Raw genomic sequence first — 23,127 nt, 5'->3', positions numbered from 1 at the left:
TTATAGTTCTGTCCAATTTTGTGTGATTTATAGCCACACTGTATTGTAAATTGAAGAATGTAAGTGTAGGACTTTTTTTTTGAAATATGACTGAGATGATTGTCTCCTGAACTTTTAGTTGCACTTAGCTCTTCAAACCACATCTTTTCAAACCTATCCTCTACGATTAGATCTTAAAAAATAAAGCAATTTCCCTACTTTGGGTCCTCAGTTCTTCATCTGAAATTCTTGCATCCAGAATTGTGTAGAGCTGAGAGAATTTTTTTTTTTATTTTGGATTTGAGAAAGATGATAATGTATTTGCTATATTAGATGATATCTCCTGTGATGTCTGGGGTAGACTCCTACAAGCAGTATATTTACAGCTCTGCAGTGATAGTATGAGTAGTTATATTAAGTGGGTATGTAAATAAAGACTTCTGTCACTTCAAGTCAGAGTTTTCCTATCCAAAGAGTTTTGGTGGCTGATTTATGATAAACTTAATTTTTTTAGAGAATTTTGGAATTCAGAATAGACAATTACTGATCATTGATCTATAACTGTAATTAAATCTCAATCTTTAACATTTCAATACTAAGTAATGTTTATTATGTAATTGAAAATTTTATCTTTTGAGAGATTGTACTTTTCTTAGTTCAGTACAAGTAACAGACAGTTTTGAAATGGTGAAAATTTGCCAATCCTCATGACTGTTATATCATGCTGTTATATCTTGACTATTAATGATTGTAATAAATGCCTTTCTAATACCAGCTAATAATAAACAAAGGCTTACTTAATAATTTATTCTACAAACCGTGTAGAAATGGCAAAGTAATTTAACAACGTAGGGGAGGACAGACTTTCCTTTGACCTCTTAGGTTCTTGCCTAGGGCCTGTAAGTTACACTTAAAACAGATTAGGGGCCGGACCAGTGGCACAGAACTTAAGTTCACACGTTCCACTTCTTGGCGGCCTGGGGTTCACCGGTTTGGATCCCGGGTGCGGACATGGCACCACTTGGCAAAAGCCATGCTGTGTAGGCGTCCCACATATAGAATAGAGGAGGATGGGCATCGATGTTAGCTCAGGGCCAGTCTTCCTCAGCAAAAAGAGGATTGGCAGCAGTTAGCTCAGGGCTAATCCTCCTCAAAACAAAACAAAACAAAAAAAACCCAGATTAACAGGAGGAAAAAAATACTTTCCACGTGCATTGTATATACATGCAGGCAAACTCTGTGATGAGTAACTCAAAGGGGTGGTTAGAATTTGGGGCTATATACCAATTTAGTAGGTGATGGCAAAAGGGAGAAAGGGCACTTATGGGAAAACAAATGACTTTTTGCAAAGATAATGGGCCATTAGGAGAATAGATGTGAGATATGATAGTCTTGTGACAATGTCTGTTAGAGTTGCTCCCTCCAACTCTATGACAATTGAGTTCTTTTGGGAGGCTCTACTTTTAGCCATATAAGGGATTTCAGGAACTGAGATGCCTTCAGCTCAAAATAATTCTTATGCCAAAGTGAAGTATTTTGGGATATCATGTTCTAATCCCGTTCCGCAACAAGAACAAAACCTAAACTTATTCATGAATCAGAAAAGTTTAGAAATTCCTTCTGTGGTTTATGGTGTAAAGTAGAAAGGTAGGAATAAAACATTCTAGGTACACTGTTAATGCTGCTGTGTTTCAGTATGCAAGTAAAAGACTGTAAAGATGTATGTTAAAATGCAAACAAGTGCTGGTACTTTTTGATGGTTTTTATCATGTACTTTATTAAACAATTTGTGATATACTTTTATTTATAATTGTGAATTTTTAAACAAACAAAATCGACTCTTTCCTTCGTTTCTCCCCGAAAGAAAAGGTTTTGGATTATGGTAGTCTGCTTGTCTAAAAGAGCCATTGACTAAATATTGTGGAAACAAGGCAAAATAGAGAACAACCTTTTTCAGTTAAAAAAATAATTTGCCTGTTATATGTAGGGAAGGACGACATTTCCTCTACCCACTCTGGGTCCTTCTGGCTGGAGAACGAATTAAATTCACATGAGACAGAATAACAGGAGAAAATTAAACATAGCTTTATAACATGTATACATGGGAGAGGCTCAGACAAATTGAGCAGCTCGCCAAAATGGCTGAAGCTACCTGTTCAAGTATCTCCAAGGAGGACTTTGGGGTAGTGGTTTGGGGCTTCAAAGGGGAGGAAGGCAACTCACATGGAAATGGAAAAGCAAATGTTTGGTAAATAGAACTTTGATAAGAGTGGGCTTAGCAAGGATCCTCCCAGTCTACCAAAACCCAGAAGGTCGAATGTTCTTGCTGAGTCTGAGCCGTTATTGTCTTCAGCTAGAAATAGTCCGCATACCAGAGTGACGTGTCTTGGGGCGGCCTGCCCTGAACCCCATCATATGAGTGCAGGGTGTATAATTTTTTTTGTACATTGATTCATTAAAATCTTTGTGGGTACAGTTCTGATTAACAAAGCCTTCATCAGTTCATTCACTTAAAAAAACCCTGCACTTTTACAGTGGCTTTGATAGAGTTGGGCTAAAATTTAATTTAGGACACTGAAAAAAAAATAAACATTAAACTTTACATCTTTCTGTGTGTGTGTGTGTGTGTGTGTGTGTGTGTGTGTATAATGGGGCTTTATAGTATTACTGCTGAAGAGGATCAAGTATTTCAGGAACTTAAAACTTGTAGATTAATTTGCATATGTTTTGGTATGATAATTATAAACAATTCTTGTCCTTAAAGCAGATTCAGCAAAGAGATCTATTTTACTAATTGATTCAATACTTGCTAGAAAATTGTAATGCTGTATTTCTTACCATCTCTGAAAATTGTGCCAGCCTTCTTTCCTAATTGGGGCTGATGAGTGAGGTTTTCTTCGGCCCGTTTATCTCCCATATAGTTTTATTTTTTTGTTAACGGTGCACTGATGTGGGATTGAGGGTTAATGTTGGGTAGGGGAGAGATTATATGGAGAGAATTATTAAAATGGAAAAACTCAAGGTTCTCAATTCAAATTCATGTTTCAAATTTAGAAATTTATTGAGTATTTAAATATATCAGTCTTGGAATGCCTTAATAACGTGAAAGTATTTAGAACTTTAAGGGAAGACAGAACTGTAATTAATATTTCAACAAGCTTAATGCTTAAATTGACCTGAAATTTAAAAAAACTTTATTGCCTGTAAAGCCAGGGATCAGGAGAATGAGATCTTTTTTTTTCTTTTTTTTTTTGAGGACAATTAGCCCTGAGCTAACATCTGCCACCAATCCTCTTTTTGCTGAGGAAGACTGGCCCTGAGCTAACATCTGTGCCCATCTTCCTCTACTTTATATGTGGGACGCCTACCACAGCATGGCTTGCCAAGTAGTGCCATGTTTGCACCTGTGATCTGAACCGGCGAACCCTGGGCCGCTGAAGCGGAACTTGTGAACTTAACTGCTGCACCAGTGGGCCAGCCCTGCCGAGAATGAGATCTTTTAAAGAATATATAAGAAAAGTTAAAAAGCAGTATATTTGAGAATAAGAAATTTTTTTTAAATTTTACAATTTTAGAAGCAGAACACCTTAGAAATTATTTAATCTCTTTACTTATGGACTAGACATACTGTGTTCAGATGGTTAAGGAAGCCCCCAGGTCAGCACAAATTGATGGATAAACTAGTAGAATCTGTACTCATCTTCTGACTTTTCAGTGACTTTTTCTATTACACTATATATGTCAGTCACTAACTGGCTTTTTTACATTCATTGACAAGGGCTTTGTTGGCAATACAGGGATGAGTAAAGTAGTTCCTGCTCTCAAGTTGACTGTGTTCTTGTGAGGGAGACACACATAAGCGTAAGTTTTTGGTAATTGATACATTGGAGATGTGGAGGAGGCAGAAGTATATGTCTTTGCATAAGGGGTGTGGGAAAGTTTGAGTGGGGATTAGAGAGACTGCATAGAGAAGTTGAAACCCGAGGGAAGGGTGAATGGGAGTTTTCCAGATAGGAGATGTGGAAAGGCTTCCCAAGAAGAGAACTGAGTCAGCACATGAAAGTACACTGGGTGTTTAGGGAACTCTGAAATTCTTGGTTTAGAGCAAAGATTCAAAAACTCTTTATTAAAGGGCGAAATAGTAAATATTTTAGGCTTTTTGGGCCAAGAGGCAAAATCAGTTATTATGTAGGTACTTAGCTAATCATTTCCAGTGTAATCAATATAAAATGTAAAAATCACTTTTAGCTCCTGAGCTGTAAAGAAAAAATTTGACCGTAGTTTGTGGACCCCTGTTTTAGATCCTGAGATAATTGTTGGGGTTATAGGCCTCAAAGTGGGGAAAAGAAGGCAAGGGCCAGATAGATGGTAAATGGATTTGCAACAATTAGCACAGATCTGGAGTCTTAGATTTGTTTCAGTATTTAGTCAAGTTCTATAGTGCTGGAAATCAGAGTCATAAAATTAAATAAAACACAGTGACTTCCAGGGATTGATTGGAATTGCATTGACTTTGTACATTTAAAAAAAAACCCAAAAAACTGTCATTGTAAGGAGACTCCTGTCTTTTTCAATATTTATAATTTTTTCACAAAGTTCTTGTTCATGTTATAAAATAATGTATTTTATATCTTGCAGTTTTATTGATATTATAAATACCGTTTTATTTTTTGTCTCTTTGCTGGTATATTGAACTGCAGTTGGCTTTTGTGTGTTAAATTTATTAAGCAAATTCACTAACTTTGACTAACTTGGCTAATTTGACTTGAATGCTTTACTTTGGATTTTCTGCATAGACTATCCTACCTTTGTAATTAATGATACTTTTGTTTCTCCATTTCCAATTTTTGTGATCTTTTCTCCTGCCACTGTGGTAACTAGGATACCAGCACAGTATTGGCTGAAAGAGGTGATAAACAGTTATGAGTCACATAACAATGTTTCCATCATTGACCGCATATGTGATGGTAGTCCCGTAAGATTAGTACCATATAGCTTAGGTGTGTAGTAGGCTATACCATCTAGGTTTGTGTAAGTACACTCAGTGATGTTCACACAATGACAAAATCGCCTAATGATGCATTTCTCAGAACATGTCCCCATTGCTTAAGATGCATGACTGTAGTACATTTGTCTTGCTTCCCATTTTAAAGGGAATGTTTTAAATATTTTACCATGAAGTATGATTACTTGAATTTCTTTTTCTTTTTTGTAAATAGCAAACTAAGAATAGAAAGGAACTTCCTTACTTTAGTGAAAGCCAGCTTTTAAAAATTTCAATTGAAAAGTCAACATTTTTCTTTTGTATGCAAATTATTTTTCTGCATCCCCTGAGATAATATTTTTTTTTCCTTAAATCAGTCTTGTATTTCTGAGGTAAGTTCAATTTGGGAATGTTTTCATCCATTGTTAAGTATTACCTGGATTGGAATTGCATCTTTGTTCATAATTGAAATTGGTCTATATTTTTCCATTCTTGACTTGGCTGTCTCATACCTTGGAGCTGGTCAGAGGAAGAGGAAACAGAGGGCAACAACCCTTTCCTTTAAGGGAATCATGAGATTGTACACATCCCTTCATACACATCTCATTGGTGAGAGTTTAGTAATATGACCACTCCTAGCTGCAAGGGAGGCTGAGAAATGTCTTTATTTTGTCTGATCATGATAATAAGATAGAAAACAGTAAGAGAAGGTACACATGTTGTTGCAAAATAGACTGTATTAGTAATACAAATTAACTCATCTTATTGGTAAATAAGAGAATTACATCTTTATGACACGAAAGTCTTCTTGTTTCACTTAAATCTTTTTCTAGATAATGGGAATATATATTATAAATTTCAGTAGGAAAGGGAAAAGCTCTCAGCTTGGCTGCTACACTGGCAGCAGGAGTCTTGTAGTCTATATTTTAAGAAAATTAAACATGAGTACCTGCATCCAGGGCTCCTCCTCCTAAAGGCACATCCCCACTCTTTGTGCAGCTCTCAGCTATTTTCATTGTCTCAGCACCTGCCAGCTCTGCTCTAATTAAAGGGCTGCTAGCATTCAAACTTCATTGTTTTGTTCATTTTTAATAGCAACCATGGTGACCTATCAGCATGCTGAGCTTTCTGCTTGAGTGGTTCAGGCGATCTCCAGGTACCAGTTACTGTTTTTCAAATCTTCTGGTTATAGTGTTGCTTACGTTTTGAGTAGTCTTGTCTGTATCTCTATTTCTATGTTCTCTCATTTTTAATGTGTAATTTTTTAACAGTGTGTGAGACTTATCAAGAATTTTATGTATCATGTTATATCCATTGAGCAATTACCATGTGCTAGATAATTTTCTTGGTGGTGTTAGATATGTTTCCTCCTTTACTTTTCACAAAAATCCCAAGTGCCAGGTAGGATTTTATGTGTTTTACATGTATGATCTCATTTAATTCCTCAAAGCAGCCCTATGAAATTGAGACTCAGTTAACTTGTTTCATGAGTGTTAATAAGTAAGTGACAGTGCGGGAATTCTAAGCCAAATCTGATGGCCCCTACAGCCTGATTTCATGATCAGTATGCAATACTATGCATAGGTTTTGGAAGCAGAACTTCTGCTGTAATAGTATAACTTTGGGCCTGATGGGTGTAATGAGCTTTTGCAACCTCTTTTGCTGTATTATTATAACTAGGAAAACCCTTCTAAGTGTCCAGAAGGTAGTTGTATTAAGAAAATAATTCACTGTAAGTTGGATCAACATTAAGTATTAAATTCTTTGATGAAAAATGTGTAACAAGTTATTTAAGGCTGTAAGAGATGGGTTTATTCAGCAGCAAAGCTTTCCTAAATAATTTATATATGCCAGTTACTTTGCCATAGGGATCACAAGATGACTTGGGTTCTGTCTCTACCATTTACAGTTTACAGACTCATGTTCTAGTGGAGGAGATAAACAGCATATCTGTAATAGACATGGATATTAGTTTGGATACCTGTATCAGAAAACCTAATTCTCTTTGGGCTGGGGAGTGTGTCTTATAATACTTCTGCAAGAAAGAGATGAGTGATGTATTAAAGGATGGATTGGAATTTGCCAGATTGAGAAGTGAATTGAAGGAAAGATGGCATTGGCTTTTTCAGCAGAGGAAGCAAACATGTTTAAAATCACAGATATGTGTAAGAGCATATTTTATTTATAGATGTGCATATTATTTGTCCCAATTGAATTGGTGGCTATGAGATTGGGAAAATTGAGCAAGACTCGTAAAATGAAGATCCTTCAAGTTAGGCTAAGTTGTAGGGACTCTTCTGAGGACTTTAAAATAGAAAGTGTCATGTTTGAGTTTTTGAAAGGTCGTTGGCATTGGTATGTCTGGAAGGTAGATTGAAAGGGGGGAAATGGAAGGGGAGGTTAGAATTTGGGAGATGAGTTAGGAAACTAGTGAAACAGGCCAGGTAGACAAAGTTGAGGTCCTAGTTACATAGAGAAACGGCAGTAGGAATGGAGAGGGGATAGATTCAAAGGCTTTTAGATTGTAAAATGAGCTTTGTGAATAGAATGAATTTGGTTTATTGGTGGGGAGTAGGTGAGAGAAGAAAAAAGTAGGCCTGCTTTTTGGCTTGGTTAATGGGTGAGATTGTTACCACTATATAAAGTCTTCAGTACCATTAGAGCACCATACCCTAAGATGTAAGATTCATAGAGTTTCAGGTATTTGTAGTATATGCAACAGGTGAAGGTGACTGGAAGGCATTTGGAAGTTCATTCCTGGAGCTTTGGAATGCCTTCATCTCCCCCCTAGCACGCCTCCCCCCCCCCCCCCCCCCCCCCCCCCCCCCCCCCCCCTTTGGGTTCCCAATAAGATGAACAGCAGATCCTCCCACCCCCCCACCCCCGTATCACTGGCTATGTCGAATTAGTATCAGAGAAGAATAAGATTAAGAAATTTGACATTTTTCTACTAGTTTGGCTTGATTTTATTTCTTAATTATATCTCTGCATAAAAATATGATTGTCTTCAAGAAGGTGATTACTGGAGTATGGGATGCTTGGGGGTGCTACAATCAAATTGCATTCTTCCCAAAGATGGGCAACATTGTATCAATATCTTGATAATCTCATCATTTAGAATACAATTAGTTACCCTGAATTGACTACCTTTGGCTCTGATCTTGTCTAATAAAAGTTTTTAGAAGCTTGAATGTTACTTTGACTAGTATTCTCTTTTGTTAATCTCGCCCTCCCTTTGTCTGGGTAACAGGTGCTTTCTTACGTTGCTGCTTACTCTTCTGCATGCTTGTAGGATACTAGATCTAAACTTTCCTCAAAAAACCCAAACCATGGTAAATAAAAAATAGCTGTGGCCTTTAAGGGGGGGTATGAGGGGGTGGGCAGTGTTCTCATCTTAAACTTACTGGCACTCTCCTGCTGTCATTAAAGCATGTTTTCTTTTAAAATCATCTGTCTATGACTACTGTTCTAGTCCCTGTCCAGTCTGATTTTTACACAGGGTTGCTGCTTGTCACTGTTGGGAGGAAATACTTTTTCTCTTGCAACTTGGGTCCATTGGTTGGGGGCCTGCAAATTAACTGACAGTAGAGTAACAGGAGAAAAGGCAAAGTTTCTTTACACATGCATGCTGGAGTTGCTTAGTAATGAGTAACTGCCTCAATACCCAGAGATAAAGATTTATATATAAACCTAACAAAAGAGGGAGAGAGTTTAGGGCTTCATTGGGAAAGTATGGAAGGTTCCACTGAACTTAACAAAATGGACTTGGGAGCGGGTAAGGGCTTCATTGGGAAGGTAGAGAAAGTTCTCTTGGACTTTTTGATGCTGACGGGCAGTGGAATTAAGGGTATTTTCTCAGTCAGCAAATTCCCTTGGAGGGGTTTGTCATTGGTAGCTGTATTTTCAGGATGCTCTGCTTAAGTTTAGATAATGCTTATTTCTGTGACTGCTGATTGTTCAGATGTTTTCAGTTTAAAGTGATTTTCATACTACTTTGGTGGGCTATTAATCCCTTCATCACTCTGGTGACCATGACATACTAACAGAAGGAGGAAGAAAAGGAAAGGAAGCATTATGCAAAGAAAGCAAAAGCTCTCCTGGAAGCCCTATGGTAGAAATCGGCTTGTCTCATTGGCTAGAACTGTGTCACGTTACCAACTTTTTCTCACTGAAAGTAGCCGGGAGAAAAGGGTATTAGTCAGCCAACAGTGCCTTCCATGGGATTTCATAGACAGATTTAAGAAAATTTGGCTGAGAGAGGGTCTGATATGAGGTTGCCAGCTTCTTATTTCATCTGTATTGTTCTAAGGCTCACTGTTTTTTTTTTTTTATTAAGATTATGATAGTTAACAACCTTGTGAAATTACAGTTGTACATCATTATTAGTCATGTTGTAGGTACACCACTTCACCCCTAGTGCCCTCCCCCCACCCCCCCTTTCTCCTGGTAACCACCGATCAGTTCTCTTTGTCTCTATGTTAACTACCACCTATGAGTGGAGTCATACAGAGTTTGTCTGTCTCTGTCTGGCTTATTTCACTCAATGTAATACCCTCAAGGTCTATTCCATGTTGTGAATGGGACGACTTTGTCCTTTTTTATGGCTGAGTAGTATTCCATTGTATATATACCACATCTTCTTTATCCAGTCTTCAGTTCCTGGGCACTTAGGTTGGTTCCATGACTTGGCTATTGTGAATAATGCTGCGATGAACATAGGGGTGCATGGGACTTTTGGAATTGCTGATTTCAGGTTCTTAGGATATATACCCAGTAGTGGGATGGCTGGGTCATAAGGTATTTCTATTTTTAACTTTTTGAGAAATCTCCATACTGTTTTCCATAGTGGCTGCACCAGTTTGCATTCCCACCAACAGTGTATGAGGGTTCCTTTTTCTCCACAGCCTCTCCAGCATTAAGGCTCACTGTTTTTGTATAATTTAGTTTATTACTCTTCTTTTCTAATCCACTGTTATATAGGTATGTTCATGAAAATGGAAGCAGAACGCTCCATGCCCTTTTCTTCAATTTGGAAATAGTCTGGGGAAACTGAGAGAAGCTGAGAAACAGTTGGAAAGAATAAAGCTTGTGACTGCAGAGTGCTCCCCTCTCACATCTGGGGTTATACAGTCTGAAGCTCTGATTATGGACCATAGGGCATTCAGGAGTTTCTCTAATAGCTACGCTGGGGATCAGTGAAAACACCACTGTGGACTCTGGTATTGGTGAACTGCTGACTTAATGAACCACATCACTTTACTGTAGACATAGTATAAGAGCCTTGAATATAAATTGTTAGTAATCTCATCAAGTTATAATTTCTTAATTTGGGGTTGTGATGGGTACTATAATACAGTCTAGGTCAGAGGTTGGCAGACTTCTTTTGTAAAAGGCCAGATACTAAATGTTTTAGACTTCATAAGCCAGATAGTCTCTCTGTTGCAACTTGCTTCTGCTATTGGAGCTAGAAGCAGCCATAGACAATAAGTAAATGAGTGGGTGTAGCTATGTTCCAATAAAACTTTATTTACAAAAACAGGTGGCTGTCTGAATTTGACCCATGTGCTGTAATCTGCTGACTCCTGGTGTAGATATTCTAATCTCTCAGGATTTGGACTGAAGCAGGAGTGTTTTTTATAAATAGTACATTTCCTGGAAAGTTACGCCCCTAACTCCTCACAGTAGGTTGAAGAATGGCTATATCACATTTAAACTCGTTTCCATCTCAGTGCCTTTGCTCTGGTTGTCCTCTTGCGTAGACCTACGTTTGTCAATGAGGATGCTATTGGCATTTTTGGTGAGATTGTACATTGGGAGGGAATCTATTCAGAACATCTATTTCAGAGCATATGGTCATTCACACCCTCGGGTCACTATTTCCAAAGATGTGTAGTTTAGAACCTCTGGCTGAGATGGTTTGTTTTTCCTTCTCCTTTCCCAGCCGTTCTTGAGATATAGTACCCAAGTACTACTTCTTTTCCTAGTACCTTGTTCTCCTTCATTAACTCTTAAATGGTTGTAGCTTGGAATATATTATTATGCACTTATTCATAGTCTTTTGTCATTAGATTATAAATTCATTGAAGATAGGGATTTTTGTCTGTTTTGTTCACTGTTGTCTTCCCAGTGCCGATAACTTTGGTATGACTCATAGTAGGTGCTCAATAAATGTTTGAATTACATTGTTTACTGTTATGGAAAAATGAGACTTAACTCCTTGCTGAGATTTATAATCTCCTGGTTAACAGGGACCATGCCTCATACTAATTCTGTGTCACCCAGAGAACTGAGCTTAAATACTAGGATGATTCAATTTACTAAACCTTTGGGTATCTGCTATGTGGAAGGCACTGTGCTGGATGATAACAGTGCATGCACAAATGACTAGCACTCCTCCTGCCTTTGTGGCATTTTTGTCTGAAGGGATGGAGTTTAGTCAGCGCACAGATAACAGTGGTATAGTAGTTAAGAGTGAACTCTGGAGGCCAACCTAGATTCAATTCCTGTGTCTGTACCTGTCTCTGAGCAAGTTGCTTAATCTGTCTGATCTTCACTTCTTCATTCTATAAATGAAGCCCTCTACCACCTCATAGGGTTGTTGGAGCCTTTTAAAAAAAAATAGTGTTAGCATTTTACGTAATATTAAGTAACTTCTTAATATTAAGTAATAATGTCATATGCTAGAGAATCATGCTAAGGCCAAATTTAGAGGTTGGAAAGATTACCTCTGGTTTGAGGTGGGAGAAGCAGCAGAGCTTCATGGGAAGATGGCATCTAAAATGAACCTTGAATAATTGATAGGATTTATACCGTGTCAGGGATCAAGATAGGATTTCCTAGGGGGGGGGAAGATGAACTATGAACAAAGTAAGGAAGTTGAGAGAATCAGGGTGTGTCCTGAAAGCAGAAATGCCCTTCAGTAAACTCATATTTCCACCACACCCCACACTACCTTCTCTGGGCAATTAACCTAAATTGGTGAAAGATGTTGTCTGTTGTTATTCAGCCATACTCCCTTCACTTCCTTCTCCCCTGTCTAAGAAGACAGTCATGTTTGAAATCTAGACTTTCTGGGTAAAATACTTCATGACTGAATCAGCTACTCCTGCAGTCTGAATATCCCTGTTCTCCCCATCCCCTACCCCCTACACACGGTAGGTTGCATACTTCTTGAGAGCAGGGGAAGTATATTTAATCAGTTTGGTTTGTTCAGTCCTTAAATAGTGTCCCTGATACCAACTAAATGCTCAACTTATTTTCAGGTGATGGGGGGTGGGGTGGTAAATGAATGATCCTGATTAAAACCAGTTCTGACTAAATTAAGAATTTTTTTTAAATGTGAACTTTTGGAATAGATGTTGTCTGAGGCCTTTGTGAATCTCACATTTGTGAATACCCCTGTAGCGTGTTTTTTTTCTCATTCGGAAAATTGAGAGTAATGAGGATTTAATAAAATTAAATTTTCATATTTATTACATTTTAAGATGTGCTTAAGCAACATTTTTCATTGTTTTCAGAAGACTACTCAGAATTAAAAGGAAATGCACAATATAATCCTAGAACAAATTTTAGTATTAAAAAAATAATTGAATGCCAGAAAGTCACTCAGCTGTTTACACTTTGGGCTTAAACATCACTGATTGTTTTTCTGTCACCAGTGACTGACAGCAGTTGTGAGATAAGTACTCTAGTTCCCTGACACCTAGGGCAAGATGACTCTGAGGAGTGTTCCACACAGTCTACTAGAGATGCCCAGCAGGACTGAGTCCCAGTTTCCTACAGCTGCATAACCAGCTATGCCGCACCCTTTGTTGGCTTCCTTCCCTTCCCTTCCCCACTTCTCCATTCCCTTACTGGTGTTTCCTAGAGTAGCTTCCCAAATAAAGTACTTGTACTGAAACCTTTTGTTTCAGGCTGTGCTTCTGGGGAAATGCAACCCAAGACAGTGTGGCAAGAAGTATTTTAGTAAGAGTTTAAGAGTTTCAAGTTTTAGAATATAGGTTTGGAGAAATTTGTTCGCAAGGAACGGTGTGAAAGCTTTACTTTTTTTTTAAAAAAAGGGAAGATTTGCTAAAACAGATTTGCTTGTTTATTGATACAACACATAGTAGGTACTCAAATGTTTGCTCTTTTCAAAAAAAGGGAGTAGCTGGGTAGTTCCTCTTTGGAGGCCAGAGGTCAAGTGAGTCTAGGTAAGCATGTCTCTGTTTTGTACTACAAAGTGAATCCCTGAGGTTTAAAGCTCCAAATGTAAATGGCTAGGTGTCATTTTTGCATATAATATATATCTTTTTAAATACTTAAATCTATTCTAGGTTTATATCGTGTATTTTCTTTGAATTCTACCTACCTTCCTAGCAACATTGAACGTAAAATTAAATCCAGTTCAAGAAACACAAAGAACCAGAGAAAAAATACAGGTGTGAGGAAGAGAGAATAGGATAGCATAGTCCAAGTGTTTTCTTATCTCTGAATAATAATAGCTTTTTATTTTAGATTTGCCCATAGAAATCTGGTGACAAATTTGTTTCAGGGCAAGTTTGATTAAAAAGAAACCAGAGAATCTCTCCAAGTTGATTGGATTCTGTGCCATCTATTGACTTACCACTGCTGCTTTGGTGTTTTGTAAATATATTATAATGCAAGATAGGGTTTTAATAACTTAAAAGATCTTGGATACTATATTTTATATTAATAATCACATATGCATTAGACATAAATGTTTTTCCTAAAAGTCTCTTTTTCCCTTTCTTTACAGAATGCTGCCTTTTTATATGGTCTTGGTTTGGTCTACTTCCATTACAATGCATTTCAGTGGTAAGTTGACATAAAACTAACAACTCCAGTTGTTTCCAGTAAATGGCTTATTTTGTTTGTTTGTTTTTTGTTTTTGTTTGGTATTTTGTGTGTGGATAATAGACACAAAATATTTTAATGTCACTAAACCTCCATTTTTCAATATTCTCTTGAAATGATTGGATTGTTCCTTCAGAGATATTGACCCACTTGAGATTATTAGAGTTGTATGTAAAAGAATCTGGTATAAGATTCTGATTAAAGAAGGCTTAGATTGGAAAGCTTTTGGAATTTCTCAGTCACTCATTATGGACTGGTGATCCCTAGGTTATTTGAAACTGGGGAATGACTATGCTCTCAGATCTCAAGGTCTGTGAGTAAATGATCTGTGATGACCAGTATTTTTACCTTTTCAGACTTCTAGACAAGATTGACTTCTCCACCTCTTCCACCTTCCCAGTATACACACACACATACACACGCACATGCCAGTATTTTCCAGTTTCCAATAACTTAGGCACCAGATTATGAACTCTCTATTCTCTCTTTTATAAAATAGGAATAATGGTACCACCTTCAGAGTCAGAGATTAAATATGACAGTAATACATAAGATTTTATAAACTGTAAGTATAGGACCCTGTTATTATGGCCTTTGCCTCATTGTTCTTTTTCTGTTTACCAGACAAGACAATAGCATTCTCCAATGGGAAGAACGTAGAATTTGAGTTGGAAGATTGGCATTCTCGTCTCAGTGCTTCCACTTAGTTTGATCTTGCTTTAAATAAGCTCCCTAGGTCTGTTTCCTCTTGTGTGTGTGTGCTGTTTAAAAAGGACATTGCAGTCACTTGCCTTTTCTACTTTATACAGTTTTGATGATCAAATGAGATGATGTAGATTTTGGAAACTGTAAGGCCCTATGTGGACATTTTTTATTTGAACTGTATCCACTTTGTCAGAGTCCCTTCTATTCTCCATAGTTTTAAGGTGAGTGAGTGCTGTAAGGGTTCAAAGGAAGGTTTTGGCCAAAGGTTATAACCCTGTCATATATCTGTTGGGCATCCTGAATATTTATTGCAGAGCTTTTAAATGTGCATTGGCAGTGATTTGATATGGTTTCCCTAAAGATGAAACTTTAAACATGGATAACTTTTCCTTATATACTTTTTCTTCCCTCTTTGCTTTTCGTCTTGTTGGATTTTGATCATCTATGGAAACACTGCATTGTTAGAGAACACCTGTGTGTATATGGAGTATTACAATTGTTCAGATCACTAATTTTCTTTGTAAATTATCCATTGCTCTAGAGCAATCCTAAACTTAAGCCTCCTGACTTCATGTCCATTGTATCACATGTAAAACCAAGAAGAATAGATTAGGACTGTTTTAAAATCTCTCTCTTTCTTGAAGATACTATTCATAGAATTCACAATTCAAAACTTTTAGAACCAAAAGTGGTCTTACAGATAACTTAGTTTTTTCCCTTATTTTTGTAGATGAAGAAAGCAAGGTGTGTGTGTGTGTGTGTTTAACTCAGTATTATGTAACTATTTAATTAGTGGCAGAAACAAGCTTATGCTCAGATTCCTCAATCTAGTATTTTTTCCTATTATACTGTCCCCACCTTTGAAGAGTGACAGGTGGGTATTTTTTAATCAGTATTTGTAATTGTTCTCCTGGGCACATTGGTACAATCTTTATGGCCAACCAGAAATAATTTAGATGAAAGCAATGGCAAGGAACTTTACTATTTAGAAACACACATGTATACCTCACACCAGCCAGTTTTCACGAACTACCTATTTGATAACTTGTGAGTTCTCTGTAGATTGAAGATACAAACATAAAATCAGTAGTGAACTGAAGCAATGATCAGTTCAGAATTGGATTGTTTTAATAAGTGTGTGAGCATGTCTAGTTAGGGGCCTTGTAGCTGTGGAAAATTGTATCATTTGATTCCTTATCTACATATGATTTCTGTATCCTTCAGTTGACTTAAGAAATGAAACAAGGATGATGCAATGTCTGAATTAATAAGTGCCCTCTGGTCTGTCGATCTTGTCCTGGTTCACCACCATTTTTTCACGTCTTGAGTTTCAACTCTAGCTACTTCCTAAAATGATATATCTCACGCCCTGTCTGAATCCATCCTGGCTGTGTTTTTTTTCTCTTGCTGGTCAAATGTTCTTTTACAAACTCTGTGCCCCAGCTTTTCCTTTAACTTACCTTGCTATTTCTTGAATAGCCATAGAATTAGAAAGCATGGAGTAGGTGCTTGGTTAGAGTTTTAGAGTACAGCCTTAACTGATAGGAACTTCCGTAGGTTAAAACTGTATTTGTGTTTTATTTATAGGTAGTATTAATTGCTGGGATCAGACATTTTTCTTTTTTTTTATTTCACACCAAATTCTTTAGGATTTGTTGAAAAAAGTGTTTCTAGAGAAGAGTGTAGTATGCCTTTTTTTGTATTGTCAGCTCTGAGAATCTGCCTAGGATGTCTCAGAATGTTCTGTCTTGGGTACATTTATAATTTAAGTAAAATTTGATATTTGGTGATGGTGTCTGTTGGCATTTGAGTAGGTTAGGTATTTGGTAATAATGTGTGCAACCAACATGTGTTGGGGTTGGCAACGGTGACGATATATTATTAAGAGCAATTTTATTAACTATAGTTTTATCCCGTTAACCTGTTTGTCTTGTTTTTTGCCATATTATGCTGCCTGTTTTTTCCTTTGGAGTTGATTTTCTTGGTTAGCTTCTAGATGAGCTCAGTTACTTGGTCAGTTTTTCCAGTTTCAGTTGCAGCCTCTTCCTTAGACAGAGGAGCCCATGTCAGACAGTAGTATAGCAACTGTTAACATCCTCATTGGACTTAGCATGATTATTCAGTTTTACTATTATCCTACTTAGTCATCTGGAACCAAACTTAAAAAAAGACATCCAGAAGGTGAAAGGAAGACATAGAAGCCCAAAGTAAAATACGTGCAGCAGAGAGCTAGAACCAATCTCTGTAAGCCCTTCCTTTACACACGTGTGGGTGCACGCCCGAGCCTTTGCTTGTTCTTGTTCGTTAAGGTGGCAAATTGCTAGGGTTACCTTGAACTGAGCTGCTTCTTGCCTTTGTAGTGGGAAACCTATGTCCTTGGGTGAGAGGAACTGAAATATGTACAATAATAAATTACTACAACTTGTAGCCATATTTCTAAATGTATCCCCCTGAAAATCCTCATCAGTCCTATCTCTGTAACCTATAACCTTTTGTATTCCCATTGATCAATATCAGAATGGTCCTATGGTAAGCAAATCTAAGAGCTACGTAATTCTGTGCTAGAGGCATAGGATTTTGGAAATTAAGCTCTCAAATCTAATTGATAGGCCTAGTAAGGAAATGTAGTGATTATTGTTATGTTGACATCAAAAAGGATTGGTGGATGAGGTGGAGGTGAGTTCAAAAATGACAGAAATATTAACATATTACAAGTGAAGTTTCCTTAGGATTCATTTCCCCAGCACGAATCACAAGTGTTCTTAGGGGTGTACGAATCTCTGCTCTCCTGTATAGTCACTGCTTTGGGTGCAAACATAAACCTGATGAAGTTGTGATACCATTGTTCCTGAGGCTTGTCTGGCATGGAGTCTGACAATAACTTAATAGATATTTTTGAGCTATTATAATACAAACTAATGCTCTTAGATCAGAAGTTTTAATTCCATTAAAATGAAACAGTTCATGTTAACGTGTGTTGAGTTTATTATGTACACTTCTGTTTTGAAAAAACTAGTGGATAACTAAGGCAGTTCTGGTAAAGTTATGCTTAACAGTGACAATAGATTACTAGAGAGAATTTGGTAGGGCTTGGACTAATTAAACTGTAGGGAAATTATGGGTAAAGGCATAAATCTTGTAATAAGGTAGGGAAAAAAGTATCCCACTCTGGAGTGATGAAGACTGGTTAGAGAGAGGGCAAAAGAGCCAAGAGGTAATATATTAGCAAACGTCAATATGAATAACCCAGTGTATGGTATTTCTAACTTAGCGTCACATTTAAGCTCCTCTCTCCTTCAACCTCAACTGATTGTTCCAGCCTTGCTGCTCCCCTAAATATATTCTTAGTATCAGTCATACTGTATTAACATTTCCCTGAAAACATCTTGAGCATTTTTTGCCTGTGTAACTTTGTTCGTGCCGTTTACGCTCTTTGGTCTGCCTTCTTCTTCGATCTCCACCTTTAAAAATCTTACCTGTCTCTTTGATTACTTCATCAAATCTTTCTATTTGTCTCATTTAAAAGGAACTTTTAAATTTCCTAATAGATATGTGTGGAAGTATATATCTGTTGTGTGTGTACATGTTATGACTGATGTAGAGCTAGAATATTCTCCCTTTTATTAGTATGAAATTTTGTGAAATTGGTTCATTTATCCCTTCAGATATCCCTGAGGGAAATCTCTGGATTCAGCTTTATTAGCCTCTGAAAACTTAAAGTTTGATTATATCTTTTTCCAGGTGTACTGAAACTGTGCTAGGGATGTTTCATTAATATCATTTTTACTATAGTTTGGTAAAGTTCTAAAGGAGGCTTTTTTTAATGACTTTCTAGAAATATTAAAAATGACCATTGTTTTAAAATATAGTTAGCACATCTGTTTTTCTTAGGTAGTGCTATTAAGATTTTATCTTTCTTTCATTTCCTTTTTAAAATGAACAATGGCAAACGTTAAATGCAAAAAATTTTTAAACAAAATCTATGGAAATAATTTTGGTGATATTAAAAAAACATTTTTTGGATTTTAAGAAAAAAATGCCAGCACAGCATGTTTAGTAGAGAATATACTTTAATATTTGAAAACCATAAACCATTCCAGGCATTGTATCATAAAAGGATTTTATAGTTTGGGGTAGCCGTTTCTCATGTTCTCAAATTCTCTGTCAGAATACAAAGGTCAGCAGAGTTTGTATGTGTTAGTGTTTTAGTCTAGCTTTTGCTGCAGAGATCATGTTCTGGCTACATGCAGTTTGGTGAGATATGAATGTGGTAAAATGATGACAAAAATTAGAATGTAGTCTGAGTAGTACCTGTTTTCTCCGCAACACTCTCCACCTCCCAACACACACAAACACACACACTCACTCTCTCTCATTCTCATTCTTTTTTTTTTTTTTCCCTCCCCTGGGTTGGGAGAAACTGAAGAAGCACACAGGCGAGAGAGAGGGGTGAAAATTTAGAAAAGAAAATGAATTTAGATATATTTAGTTACATGAGGGGAACTGATCAGTAAAGAGACTATGGAGCTTGCCTTGGCACCCCCACCCCACCCCCCAAAGTCCAATCAACTAACCATGAAAGTGATGGCATCAGTAAGCATCTATTACACTTAAACATTTTGCTGTATTATTTAGAAAATTGAAAATAAAAGAAGAATGCAGACCTCAAGGAATAGACTACATGGAACAGTTGGAGACTGCACACTAATAGGTGCAGACTAAAATTATTTGATTATAGAGTGGACCTAACTGCTAGTTAACACTAAGCAAAAAATAGTTGGCGTTGAGTTTGGGTGGTGAGTCTTGAAGGTAATAGTGGACTTAGAGTGAAGCAGAAGAATGAAAATTTTCCAGGTCAGGAGACCATGGTAAGGAGAAGCAGTGAAGCCATGGGGGCCAGTATTCTCATAAAGAAATTCCTAAGATAAGCTGATTCACGGCTGAGGATGAGTGGTATTAGGGCATAACTGGGAACGGAGTTGAATAGGAACTGCTCACATGTACTTAAATGCTTAATGCTCACTGTTTACATGCTACATGGGGATTTGACTTAGAGTATCATGGTTAATTGGCAGTCACAGGAGCCACATGTTTGGGGAAACATAGCAAGCCACAGCAGAGCAAGAGAAGTCCTTAAGGAGTCTATGTCAGTAATCTAGTAATAAGATATTGAAGATTGAGCCTGTAATGTATTGAATCTGAGGGAGACTTTGAAACGACAACGAGGAGAACTTGATTAGATATATATTGGCCATACCTTGTCTTGGGCACTTTTAATAGTCCTTAAAGAGTAAACATAACATGGCCCAGACTAGTGTTTTGGAACATGTGTTTATGCTTATAGGTTAATAATTTTTAAAAAATTTTCAGTGTGTTCACATGTACAGAGAACTTGTTAAAATAAACCTATGTCTCTGTACTTGTGTGACATCGTAAACTAAGTGGATAAGATGTCTGGTATTAAAGGCACCTATGGAGTAAAACACATTTACGAATAGTAGGCTTAGGGAAAAGGCTGGAAATAGAAACTGAGACAGAAGGGTTGTTATTGATGCTCTGTGTTCTGCCTCCCTTCCTTAGATCGTTGTTCTTTCCTAACTTCTTTTCTTTTTCTCCTTTATTCCTTCTTTTCTTTGCTGTCTTCCACCACCATTCTTTTTCTTTCATGTCTTTGACTCAGGCCTTCCTGGGTTTTTTATTGGCACATGTGGACATTGCTTAGTTCTGACCCATTCTATAAGAGAGTTTTCTGAGCCATATCATAAGGTAAGGTTAATTCGGACTTTATGAAGCATTGCCCTCAATTTTTGTTATTACAAAATACAATATACTTAGAGAAAAATGCATAAACATAAGTATACATCTTAACATATTATTTATAAAATAAACATTCATAACCATCACTTGGGTCGAGAAATAAAAAATTGATATCACCCCAGAAGCTTCCAAACGCCCCTGCATACCCTTTCCAGTTGCATCATATGGTTTAATTGGCAACGTTTATTGCTGCAGTTGTTCCCTTCCTAACCCCTTGTTGTGTCCTCCTGATCCCCATGTGCTTGCTGTATCCTCTCCTGCCCCGACCCCCCGGGCCCCTACACACAATTGCCTGTTCTATTAGAAGGTGGTAGCACTAGACATGACCAAGAGAATATAGAGGCTGAAGCTGCACCTCTTCCTATTAGAAAGATTGGAGAAAAGTACAAAAAGAACCTCTTAACAGTATGCAGATGAGTATCTTGAAGTCTGATTGACAGAAATATGAAACTGCCTTTGAATGAGAATGGTAATTTACACCAATTCCTTCCTGTTAGGCCTTTGACTCCCTCTGCTGCCTATCAACAATCAGATAATAAAACACATACACACCTCACCCATTTAAAAAGCCATCTAACACATAGATGCTGAGCTCCTCTTCAGTAAGAAAATATTTCACCAGGTGTAAAGATATCTGATGCCAGACCTATTGCCCCTGCCCCTCACAATAAACATTACCTTTTAGAGCCCTTAATTTTATAATAAAGATGTTCATAACCACAGGTTTTTTTTTGGAAATAGATAATGCATGAATCAAAATAAAATTACTTAAAGGCCCAGGGAGTACTGTTTGACTCTATTTTGTGGTATAATATTTTGAACATTTTATGAAAGATTGGCTTTTGTTTTGGAATCATCTAAGATTCTAATAAATAGCCCCTTTTAAGATAAGTAGAGGCAGAGAATAGTTGATAAAAAGCTTTGCAAAGAATGCATTAACTTGTACTTGGGATAAGCCTTAAAACATGTAGAGAGATTCAAAGTGATGCTTAACATACTGTAATATCTGATATTATAATTTTCAAAATTTAAAGTTGACATTGTTTGTTAATAATTTACTTTTGAGTAGGTAGTACATCCACATGCTCAAATTAAGTGATATAAAAATGTGTTAAATGAAAAGTGTCCCTTCCTCACCCTTGTATTTGTTCTCTTGATAGTTGATACCTTTTATTAAAGGTAAAAATGAAATTGGGGCCAATACACTGATAGACGAATGGAAAGTGACATATAATAGAGAACCCAGAAACAGACCCCCACGAATATGGACATTTGATTTAGGACAAAGTGGTACTACAGAGCTGTGGTAAGAATAGTCTTTCTTACAAATAATGCTGGGACCATTAGATATCCGTACAGAAAAAAATGAAAACTGACCTCTTACGTCACACCTTATAAAAAATAAGGTACAAATGGAATGTAAACCTGAATCTGAAAGATAAAAAATAAAAAGTTTTAAAAAGAGTACTTATTTTTATGGAGTAGACTAGACAGGATTAATCTCTCCTCCCTTAAAACTAAAAGTAATCCTATCTGCCCCAACCCTCTCTCCCCCAGGAAATTCCAAAAACAATGAAATCAGTTATTTATACTGATAATTTTATTAAGCCATAAAATATTATTTGAATAATTGAGAATAAATTGAACTGGTCTTTCTTTTCCTCTTTTTAATTAAATGAGATTTTACACATTTAATTATATGAAAGACTCTGGTGCCCCTTCCCAGTCTTTTTTTTTTTTAAACTGTTCATTCACATCATTTTTATAAAACTAGCATTTCCTTTAAAACAGTATTGCATAAAACAGAAGTTTTACTGTGCTGCCAAGCAAGAATTCATGCAAGTGTTAAAAAGTTAAGATATCTTATGTCTATATTCTTTCAGGGCAATTAAAGCATTTCAGGAGGTGCTTTATGTTGATCCCAGCTTTTGTCGAGCCAAGGAAATTCATTTACGACTTGGGCTTATGTTCAAAGTGAACACAGACTATGAGTCTAGTTTAAAGGTAGGTTGTTGGGTTTTTTCCAAGATATAATGTTTCATTTTTGTGTTTTTTTGGGGGGATGTTGTTAAATATTAGAGCGTTGAGAAATGTTGGAATTTATGTTGGCACTTCAAAAGAAAATTTAAGCGAAAGAACTGTTTATCAGCTATGAGCTAGAAGATACATAAGATTGGATTTCAGGGTACACAGTAGTTATGATACCAAGACATAGGTAACTAATTACACCATTAAACTTTTTTTTAAAGTTTAAATTGAGGTCTGTCATCAGGAAAGGTTGAAAGTTTCAGTCTCGATTTGGACATCTAAATCACTCCACTATAAGTGATTGGCCACCATAGAGGTCAGAAGCAGCTGCTTAATGATGCTGTATGTGTGACCGAATCATTGACCATTTATTTGCATGGAGCTCACTCGAAATCTGTCCACCTCTACCAGCAGGGCACAGTCTCATATCTAAATTATAAGAAAAATGTGTTCTCTGAAAGTCATTTGAACTGGTGGTTTGTGAATGTAAACATTATTGGGAAAAGATAATACATTGTTGGTTAAATATTTTACTTTCTATGGAAATTTGATATTTCTCAAATTTTTTTTTTTTTTTTTTTTTTTTTTTTTTTAAGATTTTATTTTTTCCTTTTTCTCCCCAAAGCCCCCCGGTACATAGTTGTGTATTCTTCGTTGTGGGTTCCTCTAGTTGTGGCATGTGGGACGCTGCCTCAGCGTGGTTTGATGAGCAGTGCCATGTCCGCGCCCAGGATTCGAACCGACGAAACACTGGGCCG

The 23,127-nt window shown here is 36.8% G+C and overlaps 1 protein-coding gene across 14 annotated transcripts in view; it reads left to right on the top strand.

Moving 5' to 3' along the window:
- The window catches only part of KDM6A (lysine demethylase 6A), a 207,219-nt gene that overhangs the window by 97,888 nt on the left and 86,204 nt on the right, over positions 1–23,127 (top strand). For all 14 annotated transcript variants that reach the window (XM_046673176.1, XM_046673180.1, XM_046673179.1 and 11 more), the window contains exons 5-6: positions 13,722–13,780; positions 22,225–22,345. In XM_046673176.1, coding sequence (XP_046529132.1) covers positions 13,722–13,780; positions 22,225–22,345 — 180 coding nt within the window. The remainder of the gene's footprint in view (positions 1–13,721; positions 13,781–22,224; positions 22,346–23,127) is intronic.

This window comes from Equus quagga, chromosome 10 (genome assembly GCF_021613505.1).
Source record: "Equus quagga isolate Etosha38 chromosome 10, UCLA_HA_Equagga_1.0, whole genome shotgun sequence".
Classification (NCBI taxonomy): Eukaryota; Metazoa; Chordata; class Mammalia; order Perissodactyla; family Equidae; genus Equus; species Equus quagga.
Note: the sequence above shows the minus strand (reverse complement) of the source record. Positions and strands in the feature narration are given on the sequence as shown.